Source organism: Epinephelus lanceolatus, chromosome 18 (genome assembly GCF_041903045.1).
Source record: "Epinephelus lanceolatus isolate andai-2023 chromosome 18, ASM4190304v1, whole genome shotgun sequence".
In the NCBI taxonomy this organism is placed as follows: Eukaryota; Metazoa; Chordata; class Actinopteri; order Perciformes; family Serranidae; genus Epinephelus; species Epinephelus lanceolatus.
The window spans coordinates 42,117,795-42,129,687 of record NC_135751.1 but is presented as its reverse complement, the minus strand read 5'-3'; the positions used below and the strand labels follow the sequence as shown (position 1 = coordinate 42,129,687).

General features: G+C 39.7%; 1 protein-coding gene across 3 annotated transcripts; it reads right to left on the bottom strand.

Moving 5' to 3' along the window:
• Nucleotides 1-4,759: 4,759 nt before the first annotated feature.
• Nucleotides 4,760-9,928, bottom strand: LOC117269063 (putative C-type lectin domain family 20 member A). Of its 3 annotated transcripts, XM_033645892.2 has the most exons (4): nt 9,569-9,928; nt 7,484-7,785; nt 6,349-6,641; nt 4,760-6,263 (listed from the first exon to the last, which is right to left on the bottom strand). In XM_033645892.2, the coding sequence occupies exons 2-4, from the start codon at nt 7,779-7,781 to the stop codon at nt 6,075-6,077; spliced, it is 780 nt and encodes a 259-aa protein (XP_033501783.2). In that variant the 5' UTR covers nt 7,782-7,785; nt 9,569-9,928; the 3' UTR covers nt 4,760-6,074. The 3 variants fall into 3 exon arrangements, 2 of the variants coding, with proteins under 2 accessions (XP_033501783.2, XP_078017773.1); XM_078161647.1 differs by lacking the exons at nt 7,484-7,785; nt 9,569-9,928 and adding an exon at nt 6,743-6,895 and having other exon boundaries at nt 4,761-6,263; nt 6,349-6,658; XR_013488054.1 differs by lacking the exons at nt 4,760-6,263; nt 7,484-7,785; nt 9,569-9,928 and adding an exon at nt 6,743-6,882 and having other exon boundaries at nt 6,504-6,641.
• Nucleotides 9,929-11,893: the final 1,965 nt, after the last annotated feature.

Sequence of the window (11,893 nt, the reverse complement as noted above, 5' to 3'; positions counted from 1 at the left end):
CCTTTACTGCAGCCGTCTGCACTTCCTGCTTGTGTTTTGGGTGTTTTGCCCTCAGTTTTGGCTTCAGCAAGAGAAACGCATGCTCAATTGGATTCAGGTCAGATGATATGACTTGGCCATTGCAGAACATTCCACTTCTTTGCCTTAAAAATGTCTTTGGTTGCTTTTGCAGTATGCTTCAGGTCATTGTCCATCTGCACTGTGAAGCATCGTCCAATGAGTTTTGAAGCATTTGGTTGAATCTGAGCAGATAATGGTGCCCCAAACACTTCAGCTTTCATCCTGCTGCTCTTGTCAGCAGTCACATCATCAATAAATACAAGAGAACCAGTTCCACTGGCAGCCATACATGGCCATGACATAACAGTACCTCCACCATGCTTCACTGATGAGGTGGTGTGCTTTGGATCATGAGCAGTTCCTTCCCTTCTTCCTTCTCTTGTCTTCCCATCATTCTGGTAGTTGATCTTTGTTTTATCTGTCCATAGTATGCTGTTCCACAACTGTACAGGCTTTTTAGATGGTTTTTGACAAACTCTAATCTGGCCTTCCATTTTTAAGGCTAACCAATGGTTTGCATCTTGTGATAAACCCTCTGTATTTATTCTAGTGAAGTCTTGTCTTGCTTACAAGAGCAGCAGGATGAAAGCTGAAGTGTTTGGGGCACCATTATCTGCTCAGATTCAACCAAATGCTTCAAAACTCATTGGACGATGCTTCACAGTGCAGTTGGACATTGACCTGAAGCATATTGCAAAAGCAACCAAAGACATTTTTAAGGCAAAGAAGTGGAATGTTGTGCAATGGCCAAGTCATATCATCTGACCTGAATCCAATTGAGCATGCATTTTTCTTGCTGAAGCCAAAACTGAGGGCAAAACACCCAAAACACAAGTAGGAAGTGCAGACGGCTGCAGTAAAGGGCTGGCAGAGCATCACCAGGGAAGAAACCCAGCATCTGATGATGCCTATGTGTCCAACACTTCAGGCAGTCATTGACTGTAAAGGATTTGCAACCAAGTATTAAAACTGACTGTTTAATTGATGATTATGTTAGTTTGTCCAAATAATTATGGACCTAACTGTATATGTAGCTAAACTCTGCTCCAAACATGTTTCTTGTTATTTTAGGTAGTTATTATCACGCTAATGTATGTTCAAGTGTTCATTTCCCCCGATAAGTTGGTTTTAATTCATTATTTCATTCTATAAACACAGTCTGACCATCTCGAGCTTTTATTTTGGTACTTCCGGTGACCGACAGTGTGAATTTGCATATTTGCTAAATATTTAGTTTCACCCAGAACATTTAGATTTAACATTTAGCATTTAGATTTAGCATTTAGATTTAGCATTTAGATTTAGCATTTATATTTAGATTTAATATTTAGATTTAACATTTAGATTTAACATTTAGATTCAGATTTAATATTTAGATTTAACATTTAGATTTAGATTTAATATTTAGAGTTTAGATTTAGATTTAGCATTTAGATTTAACATTTAGATTTAGATTTAACATTTAGATTCAGATTTAATATTTAGATTTAACATTTAGATTTAGATTTAGCATTTAGATTTGGATTTAATATTTAGAGTTTAGATTTAGATTTAACATTTAGATTCAGATTTAATATTTAGATTTAACATTTAGATTTAGCATTTAGATTTAACATTTTTATTTAGATTTAACATTTAGATTTAACAATTTAGATTTAGATTTAGCATTTAGATTTAACATTTAGATTCAGATTTAATATTTAGATTTAACATTTAGATTTAGATTTAATATTTGCATTGAGATTTAACATTGAGATTTAACATTTAGATTTAGATTTAGGATTTAGATTTAACATTTAGATTTAGATTTAATATTTAGATTTAGCATTAGATTTAACGTTTAGATTTAGATTTAATATTTAGATTTAACATTTAGATTTAGCATTTAGATTTAGATTTAATATTTAGATTTAACATTTAGATTTTGATTTAGCATTTAGATTTAACATTTAGATTTAGAGTTAGCATTTAGATTTAACATTTAGATTTAGATTTAGCATTTAGATTTAACATTTAGATTTAGGTTTAATATTTACATTTAACATTTAGATTTAGATTTAATATTTAGATTTAGATTTAATATTTAGATTTAACATTTAGATTTTGATTTAGCATTTAGATTTAACATTTAGATTTAGATTTAATATTTAGATTTAACAATTTAGACTTAGCATTTAGATTTAACATTTAGATTCAGATTTAATATTTAGATTTAACATTTAGATTTAGAGTTAGCATTTAGATTTAACATTTAGATTTGATTTTTAGATTTAACATTTAGATTTAGATTTAGCATTTAGATTTAATATTTAGATTTAGCATTTAGATTTAATATTTAGATTTAGCATTTAGATTTAGATTTAATATTTAGATTTAGATTTAATATTTACATTTAACATTTAGATTTACGATTTAAATTTAGATTGAGCATTTAGATTTAACATTTAGGTTTAGATTTAATATTTAGATTTAAGATTTACATTGAGATTTAACATTTAGATTTAACATTTAGATTTAATATTCAGATTTAGATTCAGCATTTAGATTTAACATTTAGATTGAATATTTAGATTTAGATTTAGCATTTAGATTTAACCTTTAGATTTATATTTAATATTTACATTTAACATTTAGATTTAACATTTAGATTTTGATTTAGCATTTAGATGTAACATTTAGATTTAGAGTTAGCATTTAGATTTAACATTCAGATTTAGATTTAATATTTATATTTAACAATTTAGATTTAGCATTTAGATTTAACATTTAGATTCAGATATAATATTTAGATTTAACATTTAGATTTAGAGTTAGCATTGAGATTTTACATTTAGATTTAGATTTAATATTTATATTTAACATTTAGATTTAGCATTTAGTTTTAACATTTAGATTTACGATTTAATATTTAGATTTAAGATTTACATTGAGATTTAACATTTAGATTTAACATTTAGATTTAGATTTAATATTTAGATTTAACATTTAGATTTAGATTTAACATTTAGATTTACACTTAGCATTTAGATTTAACATTTAGATTTAGATTTAACATTTAGATTTAGCATTTAGATTTAACATTTAGATTTAGATTTAACATTTAGATTTGGATTTAGCATTTAGATTTAACATTTAGATTTAATATTTAGATTTAACGTTTAGATTTAGATTTAATATTTAGATTTAACGTTTAGATTTAGATTTAATATTTAGATTTAGCATTTAGATTTAACATTGAGATTTAATATTTACATTAAAGATTTAGATTTAGATTTAACATTGAACATTTAGGTGCCACATTTAATATTTAGATTTAACATTTAGATTTAGATTTAACATTTAGATTTACACTTAGCATTTAGATTTAACATTTAGATTTAGATTTAACATTTAGATTTAGCATTTAGATTTAACATTTAGATTTAGATTTAACATTTAGATTTGGATTTAGCATTTAGATTTAACATTTAGATTTAATATTTAGATTTAACGTTTAGATTTAGATTTAATATTTAGATTTAACGTTTAGATTTAGATTTAATATTTAGATTTAGCATTTAGATTTAACATTGAGATTTAATATTTACATTAAAGATTTAGATTTAGATTTAACATTGAACATTTAGGTGCCACATTTAATATTTAGATTTAACTATTTAATATATTTCTAAGTTTAGAAATATTGCTGTAAATGTGGTCAAAGGTGACGTTAAAAAATTCACAATACTTTTTTAAACATTCTTTGAAGCTAAATGTGGCAAAATGTTGACGTTATTTTCAGCGTGAGCCACTTTACAAACGGCACCCCATACAGATCCACAATGTAGAATGAAATATAATACTGCAGCACTGCAAATCAAACTGTGAGTGAATCCGGACTCTTACACTTGCAGAAATTATTTTTCATCTGAACTTCTTCCTCCTGTTGTCTTTGACTGAGCTTCTTCCTCAAGCACTCTTCTTCTCTGAATCGCTCAAATCCAACAAAATACACCCAACAGACGAGACAGTTGAAGCTGAATATTTATTGGTCACATCACACACACTTTTTGCAGACAGTAGGAAGAGAAATATGAGTGGTCCAAATGATGCATCTGAACCTTTTTGTCGTAATGCTACCAATCTGTGGATTATCATGAGACATTCTTCTCAACTCAACTCAGATTTATTTATAAAGCACATTTAAAACAACTCATGTTGACCAAAGAAGAGGAAGGAATTAGATGCTAAATAGCATCCACAGGACGCAACATAACTGTCAGGTACAGCTCACACATTTAGAACCACAACACACACAGGCAGCATCAGGGAGAACCACATCAGGGGGACTCAGACGCTGATGAATACACGTAGGTTTGGAGCCTGGACTTAAACGAGTCAGTGGAGGGGGATCACCTGTGAGCCTAAAGACCCTGACACACCAAGCCGACGGTCGGCTGCCGACCAAAGTCGGGCCGTCAGTGAGCGTCTGTCGGCCGATTGAGCATGTTGAATCGGCGGCGGAGCTTGTCGGTGAGAGAGATCACTCTGATTGGCTGTTCAGGTTTTATTTCCTCGCCCCTGTAGCGAGTGAATCTGCCTGTAGTGAAACCGGGGCTAACCGGTGCTTCCTCCTCAGGCTCCACTTCACTCAGCTGCCCCACAGACCCGCTGCTTCTTCACACTTTAACCTGAATAACAAACCGGAGCTAGCTGGGAGCGGCTAGCGGAGCGTTAGCTGCAGCATGACCGGAGGGAAGCACAGCCAGTTAGCCTCCGCTAGTCTCTGAGCTAGCCCCGGCTCTCCGTTTGGATCCAACCGGAGCACCGAGCCCTGGTTTGTTATTCAGGTTAAAGTGGGAAGAAGCAGCGGGTTTATCGGGCAGCTGAGTGAAGTGGAGCCTGCGGAGGAAACACCGGGACCGTCTGGATGTAATAGTCCGTGGAGGTGCTGCGGTGCTCGACTGCACAGATAGGAAACCCCTCGGCTGACAGGATGTACCACTCTCTCACTCCGCTCTCTCTCACGCAGGCGCAGAACGTACGTGCTACTTGGCCGTCGGATGTAGTCCGTGTAGTGTGTTCAAATGCAACTGACACAGGGCGACGTGAGGCGACGTAGACGACGCAACAGTGGGCTTTCGTCACCGCTAGTTCTTTGATGTCGGTTTGGTGTGTCTGCACCTTTAGTCTGGAGCGTGAGACAGCCAGGAGCCCCAGGTCAGCTGACCTGAGGGACCTGGGTGTAGAATAGGGGGTTAGAAGGTCTGCGATGTAGGACGGACCATCACTAGGTGGGTCCATGTCACTGATCCGACATTCTGTTGTTCCGATATGTGATTATACTAGGCTATACTGTATTTGTGTACCATAGAGGATCAGCAACGCAACAAAAGTAGGCTACAGGTCGAGATACAAGTGTCATAGAGAGAAGAGAATGAAACACCATAACCTCCTGTTATTAACTCTGGGGTCGGGGTTGTGTGGGGAGTTCTCCGCGGTGCTGAACAGCTCCCGGCGGGCGTATTTCTGCCTTGATGGTGCGCCGCGACCGGCTCTGGGTCAGCTGGGAAAGGCTTGAGGCGAAGCAGGCTCACAGCTTATGTGTTTGCCACTTTCTTTTTCATTTTAACGCACACCGTGATCTTTTCCTGACCCTAACCAAGTGGTTTTTGTGCCTAAACCTAACCAGACCTTAACCACAGGGCATCATGATGATTTCGGAACAATGGGACTTCGGAACAATGGGTTTAATATGGTCGGACCAATGGGCAGACCCCTACAAGGTGAGTTAAAACTGTTTGCTTCTTGTCTGACACAAGTGTTTATTGCTGTGGTGGTTTCATCTTGAAATAGTCGGCATCAATTGAACCAGAAGGAGCATATATCTTCAAACAGCACATCCTATGAGTAAACCACTTAAACACAGCAAATGCAGAAACTGTTTAATTATCATAAATCAACTTTAAAAGGACAATCCACTAACTTTGCTGAGAACCTCTCAGTAACCACAGACTTGAAGAAGACTGATGCGTTCAAGGCTTCCTGTAACAGAGGAAGCTCCTTTTCTGACTGCAGTCTCGTATGTTGTATATCTTGGTGATGTTCTTTGGGAGGGTGCCACAAAACCTGAGGGTTGGACAACTTTTCATACCCAGGTACTGCACTCGTTCTCCGCCCACCCACACCCACTGACCAGCCAGGTAACGCAGGCCCGTCCACACCTACGGACATGTAACAGAGACATGTTACCACCACAGAGGAGGAGTTGTAACACACACACACACATACTGTGAAAAACCGCCCTACCTCATTAGTGGGGGCATACTTGGCCTTCTCCCTTGCATACTTGTGGTCATCTGGACTGTGCAGGGTGGCCAGGTCATAGCGGTGGTTCTGGTAATCAGTGGCCGGCTGGTTGGAGTTGACCGCCTCCAGAGCCCTGCAGTGCTGTAAAGCCTGCTCCCACGTCTTCCTCTCCTTCACCAGAACCAGCCTCTCGTTGAAACACAAGAAAGTGTGCTTGCTGCTACATTTATCGCTCTCCCATTTCTCTGTGCTTGGGTACTTAAAAGCACAGTTCTCATCAGCTTTGGGTTCATCTGCAAGAAGAAAATATCTACTTCATTTACATCCAGTCAGAACAGTTTTTAGAAATGTTTTCTGAGTGTTCCTGCCTTAGACCCTTTTACTGAGGACGTACCTTAAAATGACTTCAGGCTCACACGGATCCAAACATGTGAAAGTTCGTGTTTCTGTAACCCATCCGCCACCCCAACCTGCCTCCTTAGACGTGTTCAGGACTGCTGCCTTGTTTACTGCCATCAGCACATTGGTCATATGATCACAGCAGGTTGGAGTGGTGGATGGGTCACAAAAAACGGACTTTCCCCTGGAGTCACGTGTTCGGATCTGTGTGAACTTTGAGTCATTTTAAGGTACGCCCTCACCATGTTTATTTTCCTAAACCTAACCTTAGTAACTTTATTACATAACTGAACATTAAGGATGTTTAGTCATTCGTGGAGCACAATTTTGTAGGATATCAAACGAAGCGTTCTATCACTCTGCTCTCTCACTAAGCTTTTGACGGCCTCACCATGTGCGAACAAAGCTGAGTAGTCTCTAACGCAGCTGTCAATCATGTCATTCACTCTGTGAACTGCGTTCAAACGAGGCAGTGCTAACTGAATATGAATCTAGATCTATATTGCTGCATTGCCTATTTCTCTCTTGAAATGTTTTCAGAAGCAAATTTTTGTGTACTGTTTAGCTGTAAAATGAGAAAGTTGGTCCAGCAGATCAAAAGTGTTTGGTGCCTGGTCGGGGTTTGTATTTTGATGACATATTAAATGTGTGAAATAGAAAACATATGTCGATGTAATCTATAAAACTATTGTTAATGTAGTGTATTACAAGCTTGAAGGCCTTGATATGTGCTTACTACTGTCCCAGATGGTGAAGTTGGCTATCTCGTCACTTCTGGACCATTTCCACAGAGAGGTTGAATTGTCTCGGTACAAACCGATCCATCCCTGGGTGTTGACGAAGTTCTGATTCTCAATTTTCCCAGCGATGGTGACCAGGTCAGTGTAATGCACCCTGCAGTGGGCCTGAGCCTCTTTCCAGGACATTGATTGTGACTGATGTATGAAGTCCTGAGCTCTCAGCTGTCCCTCACACACAGCAGGAAGCAGCAGCAGGAGGACGAGAGCGCAGGTGTTCCTCATCATGTTTTCCATACACCTGCAGTCACATGCACAGTTTTATTCAGCTTTTAGTTTGAGTTGAAATATAGAATATACTTTAAATGTGAATCAGCTGATGGAGCTGGCAGTGACAACCTTCTGAACCTTCTGGAAAAAGTATTCCACTAGCTGCTCACAGCGACATGCCAAAGTCTGTCAGAAACTTTGTTATTCTGCATTTTACCAGTTTAAATCACTGGGTCTGTTGGTCTGGGAAAGAAAGAGACCTCGGTGGATAATTCAGTTCACTGTACAAAAACTCCTGAACGCCAGGATCAGAAAAAGGTGAGCACACAACAGCATGTTCTGGGTGAGCCCCAAGATGCCGAGCAACATCGGAGAGGAACTGATTTGTAGCATGAAACTGCTTTTTGCAGTGTTTTTAGTGATTCTAATCACCTGGCGTGTTTGTTTTGGAGAGGAAGAGACCTCCCGCTAAAAACCTCCTGAACAACGAACATTGAAGGAATTCTAACCAGGAGAAGTTTCAACTGGTTGATGCCCTCACCTGGCTCCAATCATACCTTACTGAAAGGAAGCAATTCATCTTCATCAACAACTGCTCCTCCTCGACTGCCCCCCTGTCCCAAGGTGTACCCCAGGGTTCGGTGCTTGGTCCTCTCCTCTTCATCCTCTACCTCCTCCCCCTCGGTCAGATCATCCGTCATCATGGCCTCCGTTTCCACTGTTACGCTGACGACATCCAGCTCTACATCTCCACCAAATCCATCACCTCTCAGACCTACTCCACCCTCTCAAACTGTCTCTCTGATATCAGACACTGGATGCAAACAAATCTCCTCAAACTCAACTACGACAAATCAGACTTACTCATAATTGGTCCAAAGTCCCTCAGCCTGGCAGCCAAAGACTTCCATCTCTCTATCGACAACTCCACCCTCTCCCCCTCCCCCCACTGCCGCAACCTTGGAGTCGTCTTTGACAGTAATCTCTCCTTCAACCAGCACATCAAGCAAGTCACCAAATCAGCATTCCACCATCTCAAAAACATCGCCCGCCTCCTCTACGGCACAACCTCCAATCTCCTCAATAAACTTCAGTATATCCAGAACTCTGCTGCCCGCCTCCTCACCCACACCCGCTCCTGTGACCACATAACCCCTTCCTGCACCCTCCGCTCCTCTGACGCCAACCTCCTCACCGTACCTAGGACCAAGCGCCGCACCTGGGGGGAGCTTTCTCTGTTGCTGCCCCCACCCTCTGGAACTCCCTCCCACAACACATCTGCGGCTGCACAGACTTCACCTCCTTCAAAACTCAACTCAAAACATACCTGTTCTGTTCTGCATTTAACTTACAAATTTAATCCATCCTACTTCCTTCTTGCTCTTCCCTTGTACCCGCCTAACTTTGTAATGTCAGCACCCTTATTTGTCTACAACCGTGTCTATAACTAATGCACTCCTGTCTGTAATTTTTTTCCTCTTTTGTCTGCTGTTTTGCACTCTTGATTGTATTCCCCTGCACTTTTTTATGCCTGTAAAGTGTCTTTGAGTTTTTGAAAAGCGCTCTATAAATAAAATGTGTTATCATTATTATTATAACAACAGTAACTCAGAGTCAGATTTAGATTCTGTCACAATATTAATAGTTCAAATAAATCAAAGCTACCACTAATTACACATTTCATAAAACGTCCCCTGGGATCTATAAATATAAATCTGAAAAATCCTTGAATTAAAACTTTATATAAAACTTCAGTATTTTGCTTCCATCTGCCAGCCACGTAGCACCAGTGTCAACGTAACAGCATCACTCACCTTGTAGACGACGGCAGCAGAGACACCAGCTTTGAATCCAGGGTTTCAGGTGCTGATGCTTCACTGTGAAATACTCAGACTCACCGACTGACTGCACCAATCACAGCTCAGATAGACTCCACCACACAGAGTCAGCCTGCCACCAGGGGCGGAGCAAGACGTCAAGAACATTCAGGGATCAGCCCAGACCATCTACAACAAATTTGAGATATAAGAATGGCTAAAAATCTGTGTTTTACAAAATAACCAAGGCAGTTTCTGATGGTTACAACAGTCAGCAGTTAGTAGGACGTGGACAGGCTCTTGCTTTGAATGGCTTCAGCACATCTGTGGCCACGGGACATCACTAGTCTCTCACACGCTCTGATGTGATGTTGGTCCACTCTTCTTCCAGTCTCTTCCACAGTTCGGTGACTGCAGTAGGTTTCTTAGCCGTAACTTTGTCACCAAGGATTTTCCAGAGGTTTCTGTTGGGTTTAGATCAGGACTCTGGGCTGGCCATTTCATTATTTCAATGTTTTCAGCTTCAAGGAGCTGCTTTACCCGTTTTGCTGTGTGACAGAGGGCATTGTCCTGCTTGAAAATTGCTGGCTGATCGGGTGATGAATGTTGTCAAAGAAGGTTCTGATAAACATTTATATTCACTCTGCCATGTCGCTGTATAAGAGGCCCAACTCCTGCTGCAGAAAACATCCCCCAAACCATGACACTTCCTCCTCCACCTTTCACTGACGTCTTTATTTACACACTTTGGGTTCAGTCTTTCCCCAGTATGACGACGAACTTTGGACCAGTTCTCCTCTGCCCACACAACATGCCCCTCAGCAAAGGTTAGTCTAGCATTTTGATTCCTTCTGCTAATGAGAGGTTTGCTCACTGCAGAGTGGGCTTTCAATCCAAATTCTGTTCAACGTCGAGACACTGTATGACGAGACAGACCCTTACCCTGTTCAGCACTGAACTGGCGAGCAATTCCAGCTGCAGTGTTGAACCGATTGCCCGTTGAGATTCTCCGCGTTATCCTGTCCTCTCTTGCATTTGTCTTTCTTGTGGATGACCAGCCTTCTTGGGGGACTTGAATGAGTTTGTGATGTTGTGAAGATGCAATAGTCTAGAAATCAGGAACGACCATCCCTTTGGCATTCATCTGGACAACCTGCTGCCGGAGGGTTTCAGTCACTTTACAACGGCTCACCATCTGGCAAAGTCAGTGAAAACTGGAAAGTTAGGCTTCCAGTTAAATAGTCTTGAATCCTGTTTTAGTCAGACTGTGCTGCAGTAGAGTTCACACAATGACATCTGCTCGTCAACCCAAAGTCTCATTGCTAGCGTGACTCCAAAGCGATGGCGTGGATATCCTCTGTGCTGCGTTCACCTTGGCACAGGTGTGTGAAGTTAGTTTGAAGGTGAGTGTGCAGATATTCATTGGTCATCTTTTTTAAGGACGTGGTAAACACATATAAAGCAAAGGCTTTCTCATTTTTCTCTTGAGTGACAGTGAAAAGTGTCACTCGAGAGAAACTTTCAAATCCAGCAGACGTACCAGCTCAGGATCTGACACACACACACACACATTCAAATACCTGCGTGACTCAGGAACAGATAGAACACTGAGTTTGATAACCAAATCTTGTCTCATTCCCTGCACCACACAAAGATATTATAAGACAGATATCGAGAGTCTCAACAGCCTGTTTGTGGAGCCAAAGAGCAGTTTCATGTCATGTTCAACATCCTCCAGAACAAACACCAATATGAGGTTTATTATTGCTAAACTTACATGTATGGAATGTCAGAACCACTGACCTTTGACCTTCAACCAGTTTATTCTGCAAGTCCAAGTGGACGTTTGTGTCTAACTTGGGGAAACTTCCCTGAGACATTCCTGAGATATTACGTTAATGAGAATGAAATGGGCAAGGTCACAGTGACCTTGACGTATGACCACCAAATTCTAATCAGTTCATCTTTGAGTCCAGGTGGACATTTGTGCCAAATTTAAGGAAACTCCCTTGAGGGGTTCTTGAGACATCACATTGAACCTGCTTTGTCCTCTCATGCACCTTAGAAGAACTCCCTTCCTTGAACATTTTTAAAGGTCTTTTAAAAACTGCCATGAAGGAAACATGTTGCTGCTCTGTATAGTCCCTGACCTGAGTGGAATATGAATGGGCGTCACTGGTCAGGCTCATATATCCCTCTTCTTTTACTGTTCTCTCTCGTGATGCTTCTATGTGTTGTTTGTGTTTAACTGTGTAACACAGGTCTGAACCAGGACTCCCTGAAAGAAGAGATCACGTATCTCAATAAGACCTTCCTGGCCAC

Excerpts from the sequence above, each read along its gene's own strand:
- LOC117269063 (XM_033645892.2), bottom strand. The coding sequence starts at position 7,781 with ATGGAAAACATGATGAGGAACACCTGCGCTCTCGTCCTCCTGCTGCTG. Across the intron at positions 6,642-7,483 it reads CTTCACCATCTGGGACAGTA|ATGAACCCAAAGCTGATGAG; the intron begins GTAAGCACATAT and ends TTCTTCTTGCAG. Across the intron at positions 6,264-6,348 it reads AGTATGCCCCCACTAATGAG|GTGTGGACGGGCCTGCGTTA; the intron begins GTAGGGCGGTTT and ends ACATGTCCGTAG.